This window comes from Melopsittacus undulatus, chromosome 27, assembly GCF_012275295.1.
Source record: "Melopsittacus undulatus isolate bMelUnd1 chromosome 27, bMelUnd1.mat.Z, whole genome shotgun sequence".
Classification (NCBI taxonomy): Eukaryota; Metazoa; Chordata; class Aves; order Psittaciformes; family Psittaculidae; genus Melopsittacus; species Melopsittacus undulatus.
Window position 1 is genome coordinate 299,155 of NC_047553.1, and position 24,724 is coordinate 323,878.

The 24,724-nt window shown below is 58.4% G+C and overlaps 1 protein-coding gene across 1 annotated transcript; it reads right to left on the reverse strand.

Moving 5' to 3' along the window:
* Window positions 1–49: 49 nt before the first annotated feature.
* MYBPC2 (myosin binding protein C2) lies at window positions 50–24,586 on the reverse strand. The gene is made up of 28 exons (XM_034072356.1): window positions 24,568–24,586; window positions 22,633–22,653; window positions 22,463–22,540; window positions 21,591–21,772; window positions 20,761–20,878; window positions 19,824–19,872; window positions 19,652–19,711; window positions 18,459–18,652; window positions 17,365–17,497; window positions 16,543–16,667; window positions 16,148–16,253; window positions 15,260–15,426; window positions 13,983–14,148; window positions 12,781–12,887; window positions 11,874–11,903; window positions 11,645–11,787; window positions 10,451–10,610; window positions 9,918–10,022; window positions 8,864–9,052; window positions 7,672–7,806; window positions 6,159–6,323; window positions 5,548–5,636; window positions 4,753–4,945; window positions 3,810–3,949; window positions 3,181–3,340; window positions 1,467–1,603; window positions 277–463; window positions 50–60 (listed from the first exon to the last, which is right to left on the reverse strand). Exons 1-28 carry the CDS (start codon window positions 24,584–24,586, stop codon window positions 50–52), a joined length of 3,369 nt encoding a protein of 1,122 aa, XP_033928247.1.
* Window positions 24,587–24,724: the final 138 nt, after the last annotated feature.

A 24,724-nucleotide genomic window follows, 5' to 3' on the forward strand; every position in this document is an offset into this window, starting at 1 on the left:
TTGACACCCCATTGCCACCCCATAGCCCCCCATAGCCCCCCATAGCTGCTCACCGCGTATCTCCAGGCGGCACTCGGTCAGTGCCTCCCCCAGCTCATTGACCGCCCCATTGACACCCCATTGACTGCCCCATTGACCCCATTGACACCCCATTGACCCCACTGACACCCCATTGACCGCCCCATTGACCCCATTGACACCCCATTGACTGCCCCATTGACCCCACTGACACCCCATTGATCCCATTGACACCCCATAGCCCCCATAGCCACTTACCACGTATCTCGAGCCGGCACTCGGTCAGTGCCTCCCCCAGCTCATTGACCGCCCGGCAGCCATAGACGCCGCCATCGAAGGGCCCAGGTTTGCGGATGAGCAGTGTGAGCACCCCCTGCGAGTGCCGAGCCAGGAACCGCGGGTCTGGGCCCAGCACCATCTGGTTCTTGAGCCACTCCACCTTGGGCTGCCCGGAGGGAACACAGGGACCATAGAGACACATAGGGACACATAGAGACACATAGGGACCCATAGAGACCATAGAGACCCATAGAAACCCATAGGGACCCATAGAGACCCATAGAGACCATAGAGACCCATAGAGACCCATAGGGACCCATAGAGACCATAGAGACCCATAGAGACCATAGAGACCCATAGAAACCCATAGGGACCCATAGAGACCCATAGAGACCATAGAGACCCATAGAGACCCATAGGGACCCATAGGGACCATAGAGACCCATAGAGACCATAGAGACCCATAGGGACCCATAGGCACCCAGAGGGACCATAGAGATCCATAGAAACCCATAGGGACCATAAAGACCCACAGGGACCCATAGAGACCATAGAGACCCATAGGGACCCATAGAGACCCATAGAGACCATAGAGACCCATAGGGACCCATAGAGACCCATAGAAACCCATAGAGACCCATAGGGACCCACAGAGACCATAGAGACCCATAGGGACCCAGAGAGACCGCTAAGACCCATAGAAACCCATAGGGACCATAGAGACCCATAGAAACCCAGAGTGACCAATAAGACCCATAGAAACCCAGAGGGACCCATAGAGACCATAGGGACCATATACACCCATAGAAACCCAGAGGGACCATAGAGACCTAGAAGAACCCATACAGACCCATAGAGACGTACAGAGACCATAAAGGCCCATAGGCACCCATAGAGACCCACAGAGACACATAGAGACCATAGGCACCATAGAAACCTATAGGGACCCATAGAAACCCATAGAGTCCCCAGCCCTGAAATGAGCCCCAAATCAGCCCCAAAAGAGCCTTAAAACAGCCCCAAAAAAGCACAACCTGATCCTAAAACCAAACCCCAAACCAGGGTAAAATGAGCCCCAAACCAGCCCAAAATGAGCCCAAAACCAACCCAACCCCCCTCCGACCCCCACCCCATCTCCCCCCACTTATGGGGCAGAGCCCCCCCCATACCTTGGGGTGCCCCCGCACGGCACAGTAGAGGGCAGTGCTGTACCCAGCCACTGCACTGCGGTCCACGAGGGGGGTCAGGAACAGGGGGGCCGAGCGGAAGTCATGCTCCTTGAACTGGGGGGGCTTCAGGTTCAGAACTGGGGGGGGGGACACAGACAGAGACAGCTTCAATGGGGGACCCCCTGCACCCCAAAACGGAGCCTTGGGGATGCTTTAGGGATGCTTTGGGGATGCTCTGGGATGCAGGAGGAGTGGTCCAGCCCCCCATAACCCCCTCTAAAGCCCCCCGACCCCTTTAGGACCACCCAGACTGCTTTAGGGATGCTCTGGGATGCAGGAGTGGTCCAGCCCCCCATAACCCCCTCTAACCCCCCCAAACCCCTTTAGGACCACCCAGACTGCTTTAGGGATGCTCTGGGATGCAGGAGTGGTCCAGCCCCCCATAACCCCCTCTAAACCCCCCCAAACCCCATTAGGACCCCCCCCAGTCTGCTTTAGGGATGCTCTGGGATGCAGGAGGAATGGTCCAGCCCCCCATAACCCCCTCTAAACCCCTTTAGGACCCCCCCAGACTGCTTTAGGGATGCTCTGGGATGCAGGAGAAGTGGTCCAGCCCCCCATAACCCCCTCGAAACCCCCCAAACCCCTTTAGGACCCCCCCAGACTGCTTTAGGGATGCTCGAGGAGTGGTCCAGCTCCCCATAACCCCCTCTAGACGCCCCCAAACCCCTTTAGGACCCCCCAGACTGCTTTAGGGATGCTTTGGGGATGCTTTAGGGATGCTCTGGGATGCAGGAGGAGTGGTCCAGCCCCCCAAAACCCCTTCTAAACCCCCCCAAACCCCTTTAGGACCCCCCCAGACTGCTTTAGGGATGCTCTGGGATGCAGGAGAAGTGGTCCAGCCCCCCATAACCCCCTCGAAACCCCCCAGACCCCTTTAGGACCCCCCCAGACTGCTTTAGGGATGCTCGAGGAGTGGTCCAGCCCCCCATAACCCCCTCTAGACGCCCCCAAACCCCATTAGGACCCCCTCAGACTGCTTTAGGGATGCTCTGGGATGCAGGAGGAGTGGTCCAGGCCCCCATAACCCCCTCTAACCCCCCCAAACCCCTTTAGGACCCCCCCAGACTGCTTTAGGGATGCTCTGGGATGCAGGAGAAGTGGTCCAGCCCCCCATAACCCCCTCTAAACCCCCCAAACCCCATTAGGACCCCCCCAGACTGCTTTAGGGATGCTCGAAGAGTGGTCCAGCCCCCCAAAACCCCTTCTAAACCCCCCAAACCCCTTTAGGACCCCCCAGACTACTTTAGGGATGCTCTGGGATGCAGGAGGAGCGGTCCAGCCCCCCATAACCCCCTCTAAACCCCCCAAACCCCTTTAGGACCCCCTCAGACTGCTTTAGGGATGCTCTGGGATGCAGGAGGAGTGGTCCAGCCCCCCATAACCCCCCCAAACCCCATTAGGACCCCCCCAAACTGCTTCAGGGATGCCTTGGGGATGCTTTAAGGATGCTTTAGGGATGCTCCAGCCCCCCAAACCCCTCTCAACCCCCCCTAAACCCCATTAAACCCCCCCCAAACCCCTCTCAACCCCCCCTAAACCCCATTAAACCCCCCCCAAACCCCTCTCAGCCCCCCCAAACCCCCATTAAACCCCCCCCAAACCCCTCTCAACCCCCCCCAAACCCCTTCCAGACCCCATCCCCCCCCCAGACCTGCTTTAGGGATGCGGGCGCTGTTGGAGCTCAGTGCTGCGTTCTCGCTCAGCCCACACTGGTTCTCACTGTACACCCGGAACACGTATTCATTGCCCATCACCAGCTCTGACACTGTGCACCGCGGCTGCCGGTTGTGCTCGTACACCGTGAACCACTCCTGAGGTACAGGGGGGCGTTGGGACCCTGCTATGGGGTGTTGGGGGGCTGCTATGGGGCTTTAGGGGCTCCTATGGGGCTCTAGGGGGGGTTCTTAGGGGGCTTTAGGGGCTCCTATGCGGCTCTAGGGGGTTCTTAGGGGGCTTTTGGGGCTCTTATGGGGCTTTAGGGGGGTTCTTATGGCAGTTTGGGGGTTCCTATGGGGCTTTAGAGGAGGTCTCATGGGGCTTTGGGGGCTCCTATGAGATTCTTATGGGGCCTTAGGTGGCTCCTATGGGGCATTGAGTGGGTCCTTAGGGGGCTCCTATGGGGCCTTGAGTGGCTTCTTTGGGGTTTTGGGGGACACTGATGAGTCTATGGAAGCATTTAGGGGGCAATCCTATGGCCAAGGGGGTTTTGGGGCAGTTATGGGTCTATGGGGGCACTTAGGGGTAAGTTGGGTGTCAGGCGTCCATCCCCTGCCCCCGCACCATGGTCCTGGTGTCCGCCTTCTGCACGGTGTAACCGGTGACCTCGGCGTTGCCATCATCCGTGGGGGGCTCCCACTCCAGCGCCGCATTGAAGCCCCACACCTCAGTCACACGCACGTTGCAGGGGGGGCCCGGGCGGTCTGACAGCAGGGGGCGCCCTTCAGCACCCCAAAACATCCCCACAACAACCCCAAAACCACCCCGAAACACATCCAAAACCACCCCAAAAGCACCTCAAAACATGCTAAACCACCCCAAAATGCCCCTAAAGACCCAGAAACCATCCCAAAACACCCCAAAACCATCCCAAAGCCACCATAGAACCACCCCAAAACACCCCAAAAACCACCTCAAGACACCCTAAAACACCTCAAAATGCCCCTAAAGACCCTGAAACTATCCCAAAAATCCCTTAAACCACCTCAAAACACCCTAAAACACCTCAAAATGCCCCTAAAGACCCTGAAACTATCCCAAAACACCCTAAAACCACCTCAAAACACCCTAAAGCACCTCAAAAGCCCCCTAAAGACCCCGAAACCATCCCAAAACACCCCCAAAAAATCCTAAAGCACTCTCAAAACACCCCAAAACACCTCAAAAGGCCTCTAAACAGCCCAAAAGCACCCCAAAAATCTCTATGAAACCAACCCCCCCAAAACACCCCCAAGCCCCAAAACCTCTCAAACCACCCCAAAAAGACCCCAAACCCACCCAAAAACGCCCTCGAAACGCCTCAAAACGCCCCCGAAAGCGCGCAAACCGTTTCCCGCGCCCTCGGACGCAGTTTCCCGCGCCCCCTGCAGTTTCCCGCGCCCCGGAGAGCCGTTTCCCGCGCCCTCAGGCACCGTTTCCCGCGCCCCCTGCAGTTTCCCGCGCCCCCTGCCGTTTCCCGCGCCCTCGGACGCCGTTTCCCGCGCCCCCTGCCGTTTCCCGCGCGCACCCACGATGCGCAGGCGCAGTTCGGCCGCGTCCTCGAGCGCCTCCACGCGCAGCACCATCCGGTACGTGCCCGAGTCCTCGCGCGCGGCCGCGCGGATGAAGAACACGGCGTCGAACGTCGACGTCCGCACGTTCACGGAGCTGCCCAATGGCTGCCCCTCGCGGGACCACGTGACCTGGGGGCGGGGCTTCCCCTGCCGGCGATGGGGGAGGTATTGAGACCCATAGAGACCCCATAGAAACCCCATAGAGAACCATAGAAACCCCACAGAGACCCATAGAGACCCCGTAGAGCCCCATAGAAACCCCATAGACCCCATAGAAACCCCACAGAGACCCATAGAGATCCCAGAGACCCCATAGAAACCCTATAGAGACCCCATAGAGCCCCATAGAAACTCCATAGAAACCCCACAGAGACCCCATAGAGACCCATAGAAACCCCATACAGCCCCGTAGAGACCAAGACCCACAAATATTAGAGACCCCATAGAAACCTCAGAGAAACCCCATAGAGACCCTATAGAAACCCTATAGAGATCATAAGCACCCCATAGAAACCATAGAGACCCCACAGAAACCCCATAGACGCCCATAGAGACCCCATAGGGACCACGTAGAGACCCATAGCAAACCTGGGGTGACCCATAAAGCCAGGGGACTGTGTGTTCTCCCTATAACCATATGGGGCTGTGACCTCTCCCTTATACCCCTATAGAATAGTACCTTTCCCCTATAGCTCTGTGGGTCAGTGACCTCCCCTATATACCCCTATGGGGCAGGACCCCAGGCTCACCTGGAAGGGGATCACCAGGTTGACCTGCTCTCCCACCTTCCTCACATAGGTCTGCCGCAGGTGCCGGGGCAGCCGGATCTTGGGCCGCTCTATGGGGCAGGAGAGGGGGGGACATGTGGGGCAGACCCACACGTGTCCCCCCGCACGTGTTCCTGCTTTTGGCGTCACCTTGAGGCCACGCCCCCGGTGAGTACCCATCATTTGGCGCCAACTTCAGGCCACGCCCCTATGAGCCCCCCCTTTGGCGCCACCTTGAGGCCACGCCCCATGGTGAGTACCTGCTATTTGGCGCCAAATTCAGGCCACGCCCCCGTGAGCTCCCCCCCCTTTGGCGCCACTTTAAGGCCACGCCCCCATGACTTCCCACCATTTGGCGCCAACTTCAGGCCACGCCCCCACGAGTTCCCTCCCTTTGGCGCCACTTTAAGGCCACGCCCCCACGAGTTCCCTCCCTTTGGCGCCACCTCGAGGCCACGCCCCCATGAGCTTCCCCCTTTGGCGCCACCTCGAGGCCACGCCCCCGGTGTGTACGCGCCATTTGGCGCCACCTGGAGGCCACGCCCCCCCGGGTGACCCCCCCCCCCAGGCCCCGCCCCCTTCACGCCCCATACCCACGATCTCGCGGATGGTCACGTGCTGCCCCACGGCCGGGGGGCTCCGTCCCGCGATGTTAACGCTGAACACGCGGAACTGGAGCTGCTCCCCCGTGGGCAGCCCCTTGGCCGTCAATGAGCAGCGAGGGACCAGACCCTCGTGAGCTGGGGTCCAGTGATCCTCTGTGGGGCACACGGGGGCGCTGTGGGGCGCTGTGGGGTGCTGTGGGCGCTATGGGGTGCTATGGGGCTCTATGGGGCTCTATGGGGTGCTATGGGGCGCTGTGGGGTGCTGTGGGTGCTATGGGACCAGCCCCTCGTGAGCTGGGGTCCAGTGATCCTCTGTGGGGCACACGGGGGCGCTGTGGACTCTATGGGGCTCTATGGGGCTCTATGGGCTCTATGGGGTGCTATGGGGCTCTATGGGGTGCTGTGGGTGCTATGGGACCAGCCCCTCGTGAGCTGGGGTCCAGTGATCCTCTGTGGGGCACACGGGGGCGCTATGGGGGCGCTATGGGGTGCTGTGGGGTGCTATGGGGCTCTATGGGGTGCTGTGGGCACTATGGGGTGCTATGGAGCGCTGTGGGGTGCTATGGGGCTCTATGGGGTGCTATGGGGCGCTGTGGGGTGCTATGGGGCTCTATGGGCTCTATGGGGTGCTATGGGGTGCTGTGGGCACTATGGGGCGCTATGGGGCTCTATGGGGCTCTATGGGGTGCTGTGGGCACTATGGGGTGCTATGGGGCGCTGTGGGTGCTATGGGGTGCTGTGGGGCACTGTGGGGTGCTATGGGGTGCTGTGGGCTCTATGGGGTGCTGTGGGGCACTGTGGGGTGCTATGGGGTGCTGTGGGCACTACGGGGTGCTGTGGGGTGCTGTGGGCTCTATGGACTCTATGGGGTGCTATGGGGTGCTATGGGGCTCTATGGGGTGCTATGGGGCTCTATGGGGTGCTGTGGGCACTATGGGGTGCTATGGGGCGCTGTGGGGCGCTATGGGGCTCTATGGGGTGCTGTGGGGAGCTGTGGGGCGCTGTGGGCTCTATGGGGCGCTGTGGGCACTATGGGGTGCTATGGGGCAATATGGGCTCTATGGGGTGCTGTGGGCACTATGGGGCACTATGGGGTGCTATGGGGCTCTATGGGGGCTCTATGGGATGCTACGGGTGCTCTATGGGGCGCTATGGGGCTCTACGGGGTGCTATAGGGCTATATGGGGCACTATGGGCCTCTATGGGGTGCTATTGGGCTCTATGGGGTGCTGTAGGGCTCTGTGGGGTGCTTTCCACTCCCATTGGCCCGTCCTCTCATAGCCCTGCCCCCGCTGCTACCCTCCCTGCACTCCCATTGGCCCGCCCATAGCCCAGCCCCTCCCACTGCCCTCCCTGCACTCCCATTGCCCCACCCGCCCGCAGCCCCGCCCCCGCCGCGCTCCCATTGGCCTGCCCGCCCGCAGCCCCGCCCCCGCCGCGCTCCCATTGGCCCGCCCGCCCGTAGCCCCGCCCCCGCCGCGCTCCCATTGGCCGGACGCACCCCCCTGCCGCTGGTACTCCACGATGTAGCCGTCGATGCCGCCGGCGCCCACGTGCTCCGGGGGGCGCCACTTGAGCGTGGCCGTGGTGTCCGTGACGTCATCGACCACGAGGTGCGTGGGCTCACTCGTGGGGGGGGGGGGGGGGGGGTTAGACTGTGGGGAACCCCCCCCATGGCCCCCCCATAGCATCCCATAGCCACCCATAGCACCCCATAATAACCCATAGCACCCCCACAGAACCCCATAATAACCCATAGCCCCCTATAGCCACACATGGCACCCTATAATAACCCATAGCACCCCATAATAACCCATAGCCCCCCCATAGCCACCCATAGCACCCCATAATAACCCATAGCACCCCATAGCCACCCATAGCATCCCATAATAACCCATAGCACCCCATAGCCACCCATAGCATCCCATAATAACCCATAGCACCCCATAATAATTCATAGCCCCCCATAGCACCCCATGATAACCCATAGCCCCCTATAGCCACCCATAGCACCCTAGAATAACCCATTGCACCCCATAATAACCCATAGCACCCCATAATAACCCATAGCACCCCAATAATAACCCATAGCCGCCCACAGCCACCCATAGCACCCTATAATAACCCATAGCCCCCCATAATAACTCATAGCCCTCTATGGCCACCCATAGCACCCCATAATAACTCATAGCCCCCCATAGCCACCCATAGCACCCTATAATAACCCATAGCACCCCATAATAACTCATAGCCCCCTATAGCCACCCACAGCACCCTATAATAACCCATAGCACCCCATATAGCACCCCAGCCCCCCCATAACACACACAGGACACCCAGAGAGCCCCCCAATCCCTATAACCCCCATCCAGGACCCCCTAAACCCCCTCTAACACCCCTTGACCTCCTCTTATCCCCCCATTGTCCCTATTACACTCATTATCCCATTCCCCCTATTGCCCCCATTACTCCATTACCCCCATTACCCGATTATCCCTATCACCCCCTTACCCCCATTCCCCCCATTGCCTCCATTACCCCCATTCCCCCTTACCTCATCCCCCCATTGCCCCCATTGCCCTCCTTACCCCATTACCCCAATTGCCCCCATTACCCCCATTACCCCCTTACCCCATTGCTCCATTACCCCAATTGCCCCCATTACCCCCATTGCCCCCCATGCCCCCGCTCACCAATGGGCATGAAGGGACGCGTGTTCATGCTGGGGGGGGACACCCCGATGGCATTGACCGCCAGGACCCGCATCTCATAGAGGACACCCTCCAGCATCCGCTGCGACTCGAAGGTGGTGCCAGGCAGGGGCTCGAAGTTGAGCTTCACCCAGCGCTGAGAGCCCTGCTTCTTGCGCTCCAGAAGGTACCCTGGGGGTATGGGGGGTATGGGGTGTGGGGGGTGTGGGGTATGGGGTATGGGGGGTATGGGGTGTGTGGGGTATGGGGTGTGGGGTGTATGGGGTATGGGGTGTGGGGTGTATGGGGTATGGGGTGTGTGGGGTATGGGGTATGGGGTGTATGGGGTATGGGGTGTGGGGTGTATGGGGTATGGGGTGTGTGGGGTATGGGGTATATAGGATATAGGATATAGAATATGGGGTATGGGACATGGGTGTGGGGTATGGGGTATGGGGGGTATAGGATATGGGGAATGGGGTGTGGGATATGGGGTATGGGATGTATGGGGTATGTGGGGTACGGGGTGTATGGGGTATGTCGGGTATGGGGTGTATGGGGTATGGAGTGTGGGGTGTATGGGGGGTATGGGGTGTATAGGATATGGGGTATGGGGTATGGGTCATGGGGGGTGTGGGGTATGGGATATGGGGTATGGGGGGTATGGGGTGTATGGGGGGTATAGGGTATGGGGTGTGGGGCATGGGGTATGGGGGGTATGGGGGTATGGGATATGGGGTGTGGGGGGTATGTGGTATGGGATATGGAATGGGAAGGGGATGGGAATAGCCATGGGATTGGGAATGGGGATGGGATTGGGAATGGGAATAGGGAGTGGGAATGGGAATAGGGAGTGGGAATGGGAGCGGGATTGGGAATGGAAATGGGATATGGGAATGGGAATAGAAAAGGAATAGGATTGGGAATGGGAATGGGAGTGGGGTTGAGAATAGGATTGGGGTATGTTAATGGGAATGGAATAGGGAATGAGATTGGGATTGGAAGTGGGAATGGGAATCACAAGGGGTCTGAAGGGCTCCCAGTGCCCCCCACTCACCTGTCACTGGCTGCCCCCCATCGTACTTGGGGGGGTCCCAGCTCAGCGAGGCCCAGTCCTCCCCCACGGCCGTGACCCGGACGTTCTCGGGGGGGTCAGGGACATCTGGGGACAAGGAGAGAGATGGAAATGGCCCAAAGCTGCTGCCCTCATCCCATCCCGTCCCTGTATCCATCCCTGTATCCATCCCCATCCCCATATCCACCCCCATTCTCATATCCATCCTCATACCCATATGCATCCCCATATCCATCCTCATCCCCGTATCCATCCCCATATCCATCCCCATCCCTATTCCCATACCCATATCCATGCTCATATCCATCTCTGTATCCATCCCCATATCCATCCCCATCCCCATACCTATGCCCATATTCATATGCATCCCATCCCATCCCCATGGCTCTACCTGTGCCAATACCCCATAGCCATCCCCATCCCATATCCATCCCCACCCCATCCCATATCCATCCCCATCCCATCCCATATCCATCCCCATCCCCACCCCCATCCCCACCCCCCCCGCTGCTCACCCACAACACGGACGATGATGGTGGCCGTGTCCTCCCCCGCAGGGTTGCTCACCCGGATCCCATACTTGGCCTCATCTGCTCTCTCCGCGCTCTCGATGACGAAGCTGCAGAGCCCTGGACGGTCCTCCAGGTGCACGCGGCCCTCGCGCGCCGTGAACGCCTGCGACGTCAGCGGGACCCAATGGCACTCATGGGGACTCAATGGGATCAATGGGACTCAATGGGACCCAATGGCACTCATGGGGACTCAATGGGACCCAATGGGACTCAATGGGACTCAATGGGACCCAATGGGACTCAATGGGACTCAATGGGACCCAATGGCACTCATGGGGACTCAATGGGACCAATGGGACCCAATGGCACTCATGGGGACTCAATGGGACCAATGGGACTCAAGGGGATTCAATGGGACTCAATGGGACTCAAGGGGATTCAATGGGACTCAATGGGACCCAATGGGACTCAATGGGACTCAAGGGGACTCAATGGAACTCAATGGGACCCAATGGCACTCAATGGCACTCAAGGGGACTCAATGGCACTCAAGGGGACTCAATGGGACTCAAGGGCACTCAATGGGACTCAAGGGGACTCAAGGGGAATCAATGGCACTCAAGGGGACTCAATGGGACCCAATGGCACTCAATGGCACTCAAGGGGACTCAATGGCACTCAAGGGGACTCAATGGGACCCAATGGCATTCAAGGGGACTCAGTGGGACTCAAGGGGTCTCAATGGGTCTCAATGGCACTCAATGGAACTCAATGCGACTCAAGGGGACTCAATGCGATAGGAGGTCACGGGATGGAATGGGCTGGAATGGGAACATGGAATGGGGACGGAAGATGATGGAGGTGATGTGAGACATGATGGGACTGATTGAGACTGACTGGGGTGGGAGGTAATGGGATGGGGTGGAATGGGAGATTATGGAGACATGGGATGGGATGGATTGGGGTGGGGTGGAATGAAATGGGTTGGGATGGGGCCATCATGGGTTATAAGATAAAGAGTATGGGACCTATGGGATATGGGGTCTATGGGATATGGGATCTATGGGATATATGGGATCTATGGGATATATGGGAACTATGGGATATGGGATCTATGGGATCAGGGATCTATGGGATCTAGGATCTATGGGATATGGGATCTATGTGATGTATGGGATGCAGGGGTCGCAGTGTCACCTCCTCGCCCTTGCTCCAGGTGACGACGGGCGCAGGCTCCCCCGAGATGGGCACCTCGAGGCGCAGTTTGTTCCCAGCCACAACCACCACTGTGCTCTCTGCGCTCGCCCCCTTGGACGTGTCCAGGTGGATCTTGGGGGGCTCTGGGGGGGGCAAAGGGGGGTTATGGGGTGGGGGGGGCACGAGCATCACCCCAATACCCCCCCCAGCACCCAAGGGTGCCCCTTACCTTGCTTAGGGACGTATTCCACCTTGATCTCTGTGGGACACAAGGGTCAATGGTGTCAGCACCCCATAAGTGAACCCCCCCCAGCCCCATACATGTCCCCAGCTCAGCCCCATAACTGACCCCTGAGTGCCCCCATCTCCATAAGTGACACCCCCAGCATCGTAAGTGCCCCATCCCCATAAGTGCCACCCACCCCCATAAGCACCCTCCATCCCCACAAGCACCCCCAGCCCCATAAGTGACCCCCTCAGCCCCATAAGCAACCCCCACCCCATAAGCAGCCCCCATCCCCACAAGTACCCCCATCCCCACAAGCACACCCATCCTTATAAACACCCCCATAAGCACCCCTGCAGCCCCATAAGTGCCCCCCAGGCCCATATATGTCCCCCAGCCCCATAAGCACCCCCCCAGCCCCATAAGTGCCCCCCAGCCCCATAAGTGCCCCCCAGCCCCATAAGTGCCCCCCAGCCCCATAAGTGCCCCCCAGCCCCATAAGCACCCCCCAGCCCCATAAGCACCCCCGCAGCCCCATAAGCAGCCCCCCAGCCCCATAAGTGCCCCCCAGCCCCATAAGTGCCCCCCAGCCCCATATGTGCCCCCCAGCCCCATAAGTGCCCCCCAGCCCCATATGTGCCCCCCAGCCCCATAAGTGCCCCCCAGCCCCATAAGTGCCCCCCAGCCCCCCCCAGCCCCATAAGTGCCCCCCAGCCCCATATGTGCCCCCCAGCCCCATAAGTGCCCCCCAGCCCCATAAGTGCCCCCCAGCCCCATAAGCACCCCTGCCAGCCCCATAAGTGCCCCCCAGCCCCATAAGTGCCCCCCAGCCCCATAAGTGCCCCCCAGCCCCATAAGTGCCCCCCAGCCCCATAAGTGCCCCCAGCCCCATAGCCCCCCATGGGCTCACCCAGGAAGTTGAGCTTGGCTGACAGGGAGAGCGCGAAGCCGTCGGGTACGAAGGTGTAATCCCCTTCATCCTCAGGCCGCACGTCATCGATCACCAGCTTGTGGATCCTGAGCACCGGGGGGCTCAGCACCCACAGGGGGCACCCAGCACCCCCATGGGGTGACGCCAAGACAGGACCCTCATTGGTGACCGCCACACCCCAGTGATGAGCTCCAGACCCCATTGATGACCTCCAGACCCCATTAATGATCTCCACACCCCATTGATGAGCTCCAGACCCCATTGATGAGCTCCAGACCCCATTGATGACCTCCAGACCCCATTGATGACCTCCAGACCCCATTGATGAGCTCCACACCCCATTGATGAGCTCCAGACCCCATTGATGAGCTCCAGGACCCCACTGATGACCTCCAAGACCCCATTGATGCCTCCAAGACTCCATTGATGATCTCCAGACCCCACTGATGAGCTCCAGACCCCATTGATGAGCTCCAGACCCCATTGATGCCTCCAAGACTCCATTGATGAGCTCCAGACCCCATTGATGCCTCCAAGACCCCATTGATACCCTCCAGACCCCATTGATGAGCTCCAGACCCCATTGATGACCTCCAGACCCCATTGATGATCTCCAGACCCCATTGATGACCTCCAGACCCCATTGATGATCTCCAGACCCCATTGATGACCTCCAGACCCCACTGATGACCTCCAGACCCCATTGATGACCTCCAGACCCCATTGATGATCTCCAGACCCCATTGATGACCTCCAGACCCCACTGATGACCTCCAGACCCCATTGATGACCTCCAGACCCCATTGATGATCTCCAGACCCCATTGATGACCTCCAGACCCCATTGATGACCTCCAGACCCCATTGATGACCTCCAGACCCCATTGATGATCTCCAGACCCCATTGATGCCTTCAACCCAACCAAGACCCCCATGGATTCCTCCAAGCCAAGACCCCCATTGATGTCTCCAAGACCCCATTGATGATCTCCAGACCCCATTGATGATCTCCAGACCCCATTGATGACCTCCAGACCCCATTGATGCCTCCAAGACCCCCACTGATGCCTCCAGGACCCCATTGATGCCTCCAAGACCCCATTGATGACCTCCAGACCCCATTGATGCCTCCAGGACCCCATTGATGACCTCCAGACCCCATTGATGCCCCCCAGCCCCCACCTGCCGCTGTGGGTGATGTGGATCCTCTTGCTGGGCTTCACCTCGACCCCGTTCTTGAACCAGCGCCCAGTGACTTTCTCATCTGAGACCTCACACTTGAACACAGCCTGATCCGAGGCCTGCACCGTCAGGTCTGCCATGGCCTGCAGCACCTCCAGCTGCTTCTCTGGGGGGCAATGGGGGTCAGGGACCCATAGGGCTCAATGGGGGTCAGAGACCCATAGACCCCAATAGGGGTCAGGGATCCACAGACCCCAATGGGGGTCAGAGACCCATAGACCCCAATAGGGGTCAGGGATCCATAGACCCCAATGGGGGTCAGAGATCCACAGAGCCCAATGGGGGTCAGAGACCCATAGACCCCTATAGGGGTCAGTGACCCACAGGGCCCAATGGGTGTCAGACACCCATAGACCCCAATGGGGGTCAGAGACCCACAGGGCTCAATGGGGGTCAGTGACCTACAGAGCCCAATGGGGGTCAGAGACCCATAGAACCCAATGGGGGTCAGGGACCCATAGACCCCAATGGGGGTCATGGACCCATAGACCCCAATGGGTGTCATGGACCCATAGACCCCAATGGGGGTCAGAGACCCATAGATCCCAATGGGGGTTAGGGACCTACAGGGCCCAATGGGGGTCAGGGACCCATAGATCCCAATGGGGATCAGCGACCCATAGACCCCAACGGGGGTCAGTAACCCACAGGGCCCAGTGGGGGTCAGGGACCCATAGGGCTCAATGGGGGTCAGGGACCCACAGAGCCCAATGGGGGTCAGAGGCCTATAGAGTCCAGTGGGGTTCAGGGACCCACACATCCCAATGGGGGTCAGTGAGACCTCCTGGAGACCTTCAATACCAATGCGACCTCATGGAGACCCCATGGAGACCCCATGGACACCCTATGGACACCCCATGGAGACCCCTATGGACACTCCATGGAGACCCCATCGAGACCCCTATGGACACTCCATGGAGACCCCATCGAGACCCTATGGACACCCCATGGACACCCCATGGCGACCCCATTGAGACCCTATGGACACTGCATGGAGACCCCATGGAGACCCCATCGAGACCCTATGGACACTACATGGAGACCCCATCGAGACCCCATCGAGACCCTATGGACACTACATGGCGACCCCATTGAGACCCTATGGACACTGCATGGAGACCCCATCGAGACCCCATCGAGGCCCTATGGACACTACATGGAAACCCTATGGACACCCTATGGAGCCCCCACGGAGCCCCCGGCCGCCCCATAGGTACCATCCACGATGACATCGGCCTCGCTCTCGCCACCATTGGTCATGATCTTGTAGTGTCCAGCGTCCTCCTTGACGGCCTCGTTGATGATGAGGAAGTGTTTGCGTCCGTCCTTCTTGAAGCGGTACTTGAAGGTCTCCTCCCGAGTCAGCTCCACCCCGTCCTTGAGCCTGCACGAGGGGAGGGATGGGGATGGATGGATACAGGGGGATATGGATGGGTAGGGATGGATATGGGTGGGTATGGATGGGTACAGGGGGATATGGATGGGGATGGATGGATATGGATGGTACAGGGGGATATGGATGGGTATGGATGGGTATGGGGGGATATGGGTGCATATTGATGGGTATGGATGGATATGGTGCATATGGATGGATATGGGTGGATAGGGATGTGTATGGATGGATACGGGGGGATATGGGGGGATACAGGGGGACATGAATGGGTACAGGGGGATACGGGTGGAGATGGGGGGGATACAGTGGGATATGGTGCATATGGATAGATATGGATGGATATGGATGGGTATGGATGGACATGAGAGGATATGGATGAATACAGGGAGATATGGATGGAGGTGGATGGGTATGGATGGATATGGGGGGATATGAGGGGATACATGGGGATATATATGGATGGATATGAGGGGATATGGATGGATATCGATGGGTATGGATGGATATGGTGCATATGGATAGATATGGGTGGATATGGGTGGGTATGGATGGATATGGATGGATATGGGAGGATATGGATGGATGGGGATGGACATGGAATGGTGCTGGTGGCCATGGGTGGCCATAGGGTGGCCATGGGGTGGCCATGGGGTCCTGGCCATAGGGTGCTGGCCATAGGGTGCTGGCATGGCCACAGCTGCAGCTCCCTTACCATATGACATGGGCACCCTCCTCGGACACCTCAGCCTCCAGCACCACACGCTCACCCACCACGACCTGTTGGTCATCCAGCCCCTTGGAGATGGTGACCGGCGGCTCTGGGGGCAGCAGGGGGGTCACGGTGGCACCCATGGCACCCATGGCACCCATAGACACCCATGGCACCCATAGGTACCCATAGACACCCATAGGTACCCATTAACACCCATAGCACCCATAGGTACCATTGACACCCATAGCACCCATAGGTACCCATAGGCACCCATGGCACCCATAGGCACCCATGGCACCCATAGGTACCCATAGACACCCATAGGCACCCATAGGCACCCATAGACACCCATAGGCACCCCCAGACCCCCCTCGACCCCCGTGTGTGGGGCTGACCCTTGACGAAGACCTCGGTGACACACATCTCATCATTGACCCTGCACTCGTAGGCAGCATCATCAGCCAAGGAGCACTTGTGGATGGTGAGGATGCGCTTGAGGCCAACGTTCTCAAACACGTACCTGGGGATGGGGAGAGGGGGGTGAGGGGGTGGGGGGTATGTGGGGTGTGTGGGGTATGGGATATGGGGTATGGGGTGTATGGGGTATGGGGTATGTGGGTATGGGGTATATGGGGTATGGGGTATGGGATATATGGGGTGTATAGGATATATGGGGTATGGGATATGGGGTATATGGTGTATGGGGTATATGGGGTATGGGATATATGGGGTATGGGGTGTATAGGATATATGGGGTATGGGATATGGGGTATATAGAGTATAGGGTGTATAGGATATATGGGGTATGGAGTATGGAATATATGGTGTATGGGATATATGGGGTATGGGATATATGGGGTGTGGGATATATGGGGTGTGGGATAAATAGGATATGGGGTATAGGATATATGGGGTACGGGATATGGGATACAGGATATGGGATATGGGATATTAGATATATGGGATATGGGGTATGGGGTATATGGGATATGGGGTATGGGATATGGGAAATGGAATATATGGGATATGGGGTACGGGATATGGGATATATGGGATATGGGGTACAGGATATGGGATATATGGGATATGGGGTACAGGATATGGGGTATGGGGTATATGGAGTACAGGATGTGGGGAATGGGATATAGGATATGGGGTACAGGATATGGGATATGGGGTACAGGATATGGGGAGTGGGCTCTGTGTGCGGCTCTCACTTGTTGCTGGGTTTGATGAGCTGCCCGTTCTTGTACCACTTGAGGGGCAGGTCAGGGTTGCTGAGCTCCACCATCAACCTGATCTTCTTGCCCTTGTCCACCTGGTACGCGGGGTCCAGCTTCCGGACGAACGCTGCGGGGCCATGGGCATCCCTATGGATCCCTATGGCCCCTTCCCAGGCTACATCCCCATTCCCCATCCCATATCCCCCTCCATCATCACCTCCAGCCCATTGCCCACAGCCAAGCCCCCATTCCCAGCCCATCCCATATCCCCTCCATCATCACCTCCAGCCCATTGCCTGCAGCCAAGCCCCCATTCCCAGCCCATCCCATATCCCCTCCATCATCACCTCCAGCCCATTGCCCACGGCCAAGCCCCCATTCCCAGCCCATCCCATATCCCCTCCAGCCCATTGCCTGCAGCCAAGCCCCCATTCCCAGCCCATCCCATATCCCCTCCAGCCCATTGCCTGCAGCCAAGACCCCATTCCCAGCCCATCCCATATCCCCTCCAGCCCATTGCCCACAGCCAAGCCCCATTCCCAGCCCATCCCATATCCCCTCCATCATCACCTCCAGCCCATTGCCTGCAGCCAAGCCCCATTCCCAGCCCATCCCATATCCCCCTCCATCACCACCTCCAGCCCATTGCCCGCAGCCAAGCCCCCATTCCCAGCCTATCCCATATCCCCTCCATCATCCGCTCCAGCCCATTGCCCGCAGCCAAGCCCCCATTCCCAGCCCATCCCATATCCCCTCCATCATCACCTCCAGCCCATTGCCTGCAGCCAAGCCCCATTCCCAGCCCATCCCATATCCCCTCCATCATCACCTCCAGCCCATTGCCCACGGCCAAGCCCCCATTCCCAGCCCATCCCATATCCCCTCCATCATCACCTCCAGCCCATTGCCCACGGCCAAGCCCCCATTCCCAGCCCATCCCATATCCCCCTCCATCATCCCCTCCAGCCCATTGCCCACAGCCAAGCCCCCATTCCCAGCCTATCCCATATCCCCTCCATCATCACCTCCAGCCCATTGCCCGCAGCCAAGCCCCCATTCCCAACCCATTCCCATGGGATGGGTCCTACCCTCGCTCTTCTTGGGCTCAGCAGTGACCTTCTTGAGGCGCTTGAGCATGCCCCGCAGGTCGGTGATGCCATACTGGAAGGCAATGCGCTCGTACTCGCTCTTCTTGGTCACCCCCTTGAGCAGCTCCCAGATCTCCGGGGGGAAGCCGTCGTCGTCGTCCTTCTTCTTCTTCTTCTCCTCCACCTGCACCTCCCTGGAGCCCATTGAGAGTCCATTGAGTGCCCATTGAGAGCCCATTGAGAGTCCATTGAGTGCCCATTGAGAGCCCATTGAGTGCCCATTGAGAGCCCATTGAGAGCCCATTGGCATCCGGTGAGCACCCGGTGAGAGCCCATTGAGTGCCCATTGAGAGCCCATTGAGAGCCCATTGGCACCCGGGGAGCACCCGGTAAGAGCCCATTGAGTGCCCATTGAGAGCCCATTGAGTGCCCATTGAGAGCCTATTGAGTGCCCATTGACAGCCCATTGAGCACCCATTGAGTGCCCATTGAGAGCCCATTGAGAGTCCATTGAGTGCCCATTGAGAGCCCATTGAGTGCCCATTGAGAGCCCATTGGCACCCGGTGAGCACCCGGTAAGAGCCCATTGAGTGCCCATTGAGACCCCATTGAGTGCCCATTGAGAGCCCATTGAGAGCCCATTGAGAGCCCATTGAGAGCCCATTGAGAGCCCATTGAGACACATTGAGCCCATTGAGAGCCCATCGAGTGCCCATTGAGAGCCCATTGGGCACCCATTGAGCACCCATTGGGCACCCATTGAGCACTCATTACACATCCATTGCTCACCCACTGTGCACCCATTGCACACCCATTGGCACTCATTGTGCACCCATTGAGCCCTCATTGGGCACCCATTGGCACCCATTGGCACTCATTGCACACCCATTGCACCCATTGCACACCCATTGGCACTCATTGCACCCATTGCACCCATTGGCACTCATTGTGCACCCACTGAGCCCTCATTGGGCACCCATTGGCACCCATTGCACCCATTGCACAACCATTGCACACCCATTGGCACCCATTGCGCAGCCATTGCACACCCATTGGCACCCATTGCACCCACTGCACACCCATTGCACACCCATTGCACACCCATTGGTACTCATTGCACCCATTGGCACCCATTGGTAGCCATTGAACCCACTGGCACCCATTGCACCCATTGACACCCACTGCACGCTCACCTCTTCTTCAGCAGCCCACTGAAGTCCAGCTCTCCTGCAGTGTCGTCCTTGGCATCACCCCTGGGGGGGGAGATGGGGGCAATGGGGGGGGTCTGGGGGGGCTTTTTTGGGGGGGGGCTTTGGGGCAATGGGGGGTCCTTGGGGGGACCTTGTGGGGTCTCCCCCCACTCACGTCCTCTTGAAGGCCTGCAGGACATTGTCTTCATCACTGGGGCGGGTGGCTGTGGGGACAGGAGGGTGAGACCCCCCCCAGGACCCCGTGTCCCCATTGATCCCCGTGTCCCCATTGACCCCCGTGTCCCCAATGGGACCCCCATGTCCCCATTGACCCCCATGTCCTCATTGACCCCCATCTCCCCAGTGTGCCCAATGTGATTCCTGTGTCCCCACTGACCCCATGTCCCATTGACTCCCATGTCCCCAATACCCCAATGTGACCCCCGTGTCCCCATTGACCCCCATGTCCCCATTGACCCCCATGTCCCCATTGACCCCCATGTCCCCAATGTGACTCCTGTGTCCCCATTGACCCCCATGTCCCCATTGATCCCCATGTTCCATTGACTCCCATGTCCCCAATGCCCCCAATATGTCCCCAATGACCCCCATGTCCCAATGCCCCCAATGTGACCCCATTGACCCCGATGTCCTCAATACCCCCAATGTGACCCCATTGACCCCCATGTCCCCAGTGCCCCCAATATGACCCCAATGGGGATCAATGGGGCTCAATGGGGATCAATGGAGCTCAATGGGGCTCAGTGGGGCTCAGTGGTGCTCAGTGGGGCTCAGTGGGGCTCAATGGGTCTCAGTGGGGTTCAATGGGGCTCAGTGGGGCTCAGTGGGGATCAATGGGGCTCAGTGGGGCTCAGTGGGGCTCAATGGGTCTCAGTGGGGATCAATGGAGCTCAATGGGGCTCAATGGGGTTCAATGGGGATCAATGGTGCTCAATGGAGCTCAGTAGGGATCAATGGGGCTCAGTGGGGATCAATGGGGCTCAGTGGGGATCAATGGGGCTCAATGGGGCTCAATGGGGCTCAATGGGTCTCAATGGGGCTCAATGGGGCTCAATGGAGCTCAATGGGGCTCAGTGGGGTGGGACACGGACCCTCGACGTCGATGTTGAAGGAGCACGAGTCCTTCTTGTCCTTGGCTGTCACCTCACAGCGATAGTCACCCCTGTCCCCAAGCACCACCTTGGAGATGAGCAGCTCGAAGGTGTGTTCCTGGGGAGAGGAGGGTACAGCATGAGGGGTGGGGGGTGTGGGGTATATGGGATATAGGGTATGGGATATATGGGATATGGGGTATGGGGTTTAGGATATGGGATATGGGGTATGGGATATGGGGTATGGAATATGGGATATGGGGTGTGGGGTATGGGGTATGGGATATGGGATATGGGGTATGGGATGTGGGGTATGGGGGATATGGGGTATGGGATATGGGATATGGGGTATGGGATGTGGGGTATGGGGGATATGGGGTATGGGATATGGGGTATGGGATATGGGGTATGGGGTATGGGATATAGGGTATGGGATATAGGGTATGAGGTATGGGATATGGGGGATGGGATATGGGGTATGGGATGTGGGGTATGGGGTATGGGATATGGGATATATGGGATATGGAGTATGGGATATGGGATATGGGGTATGGAGTATGGGGTATGGGATATATGGGATATAGGGTATGGGGTATGGGATATATGGGATATGGAGTATGGGATATGGGATATGGGGTATGGAGTATGGGGTATGGGATATATGGGGTATGAGGTTTGGGGTATGGTATATATAGGATATGGGGTATGTGATATATGGGGTATGGGATACAGGATATGGGGTATGGGATATGGGGTATGGGATATAGGATATATGGGATATAGGATATATGTGATATAGGATATATGGGATGTGGGCTCCGGGCTCCCACCTTGCTCTCCTTGTCCAGGCTCTCCTTGAACTGGAACCTGGCCCCACTCTTGCTGCCCAGTTCCAGCCACTTCCCCTTGAACCACTTGATGCTGGGCTTGGAGGGCAGCTGGGACCCGTCCACACGCGCCACCACCTGCACGTCCTGGCCTGCAATGGCACCCAGGGTCACCCAGTGGTACCCAGTATCACCCAGTATCACCCAGTATCACCCAGTGGCACCCAGTGGTACCCAGTATCACCCAGCAGCACCCAGTGGCACCCAGGGTCACCCAGTGGTACCCACTGGCCCCTAGTGACATCTATTGGCACCCATTGGCATCCATTGGCACCCATCAGCATCGATCAGCACCTATTGGTACCTATTGGCACCTATTGATACCTATCGGCTTCTATCGGTAACTGTTGGCACCTATCGGCACCTATTGGTACCCGTTGGCTCCTACTGCCACCTATCGGCACCGATTGGTACTGACATCTATTGGTATCTATTGACATCTATCGGCACCCATTGTCACCCCCAGATCCACAGTGACCCCCCCATAGATCCCCCCCCTGCCCCATAGATCCCCCCCTGCCCCATAGATCCCCCCCTGCCCCATAGATCCCCCCTTGCCCCATAGATCCCCCCGGCCCCATAGATCCCCCCCTGCCCCATATATCCCCCCCTGCCCCATAGCCCCCCCCAGCCCCATAGATCCCCCCTGCCCCATAGATCCCCCCCAGCCCCATAGCCCCCCCAGCCCCATAGATCCCCCCCTGCCCCATAGCCCCCCCCCTGCCCCATAGATCCCCCCTGCCCCATAGATCCCCCCTGCCCCATAGATCCCCCCAGCCCCATAGCCCCCCCCTGCCCCATAGCCCCCCCCTCACCGCACTGCACCAGCACGCTCTGGGGTTTGCTGATGAAGAGCCCATCGGGGTCACGTGCCTCCGGGGGGTGAATCTCATCTGGGGGGGGGGGGGGAGCAGAAGGGGTCATGGGGGTCATGGGGGGGGGTTATGGGGGGGGGCATTGGGGACATGGGGGGGCAGACACGCACCTAATGGGTCATCAGCAGCCTCTGCAATGGAAGGGGATAAGGGGGGTTAAGGGGGGCCCCCAGCACCCATTGACACCCCCATAGCAGCCATTGACCTCCCATAGCACCCATTGACCTCCCATAGCATCCATTGACACCCCCACAGCACCCATTAACACCCATAGCACCCACTGGCACCCATAGCACCCATTGCCCTGCCATAGCACCCATTGACACCCATAGCACCCTTTGACCTTCCATAGCACCCATTGCCCCCCTGTAGCACCCATTAACACCCACAGCACCCATTGGCACCCATAGCACCCATTGACCTCCCATAGCACCCATTGCCCCCCTGTAGCACCCATTGACACCCATAGCACCCATTGACACCCATAGCACCCACTGACCTCCCATAGCACCCATTGACCTCCCATAGCATCTATTGCCCCCCTGTAGCACCCACTGGCACCCATAACACCCATTGCCCCCCTATAGCACCCATTAACACCCATAACACCCATTGACCTCCCATAGCACCCACAGCCCCCCCATAGCACCCATTGCCCCCCCCCATAACACCCATTAACACCCATAGCACCCATTGCCCCCCTATAGCACCCATTGACACCCATAGCACCCATTAACACCCATAGCACCCATTGCTCCCCCATAGCACCCATTGACACCCATAACACCCATTGCCCCCCTATAGCACCAATTAACACCCATAGCCCCCCCATAGCACCCATTGACACCCATAGCACCCATTGATCCCCCCGCACCTTTGGGTGCCCCCCCCTGCTCCTCTTCTCCTTTTTGCCCATTTTCCTCCTTTTTCTCCTCTATTTTCTCCTCTTTTTTCTCTTCTTTTTTCTCTTTTTCCTCTTTTTGCTCCTTTTTCACCTCTTTTTTCTCCTCCTTTTTCTTGGCAACTGCGGGGGGGGGAGAGCAAAAAGTGACCCCCCCGGCAATGACCCCCCCAGCACCCCCAAAACCACCTTAAATCACCCCAAAACCCCTTTACATGACCCCAACCCCCCTTAAATCCCATTAAATCACCCCAAAAACTGAATCACACCCCCAAAACCACCTTAACAGCCCCAAAACCCCCTAAAATCCCATTAAACCACCCCAAAACCCCCTTAAACTCCCCAAATCCCCTTAAACCACCCCAAAAGCTCCTTAAATGACCCCAAAACCACCTTAAATCCCATTAAACCACCCCCAAAACCACCTTAAAACCCCCAAAACCCCCTTAAATCACCCCAAAATCAGTCCCCCCCCCCCAGCCCCATATAAGGCCCGGATTAAACCTGACCCCTTCCAAAAGGTCACGTTGGGGGGGGGGGGGGGTCACCCGAGGCCACCCCCCCCCCCCCGCCCCCCCCATTGGTATCTCCCCCCCCCCCATCACCCACGGGTGCCCTTTGGGGCAGATCAGGTGACACCCGCGGGGGGGGGGGCTGATACCGGATACTTGCCCCACCCCCCACGTGACACCGAGTTCCCCCCCCCCCCCCCACTGATTTACCCCCCCCGGGGGTAATTAATACCCCCCTATGGGGCAATACCCCCCCAATAGGAAATACCCCCTTTAATTACCCCCCCGCATCTAAATGCCCCCCCCTTAATACCCCTGTGGGGTAATTAATTAATCCCCCCTATATAATTAATCATCCCCCCGCATTTAATTGCCCCCCCCAATAACCCCCCCCAGGGTATTTACCCCCCTCATTAATTGCCCCCCTTGTCTAATTACCCCCTATGTAGGCGGCTAATTGCCCCCCCCAAATCAATACCCCCCCATCAGGGGCAATTACCCCTCCCCCCCACACTAATTGCCCCTCCCAATAAATGATGCCCCCATAATAACTGCCCCCCCAGGGGTAATTAATACACCCCCTTAATTAATGCCCCCCCCCCCCAATTAATTGCCCCCCCCCCCCCCCCCACCTTTGCTGGGCTCAGGCATGGCGGCAGCTCAGGGCTCACAAATGCCCCCGGGGGGGCTGCGGCCCCTTTAAATACCCCCCCCCCGTGACCCCCCCTCCCCGTGACCCCCCACCCACTTGGCCACGCCCCCCCTTAATCCTCCCCCCCCACCCCCCAT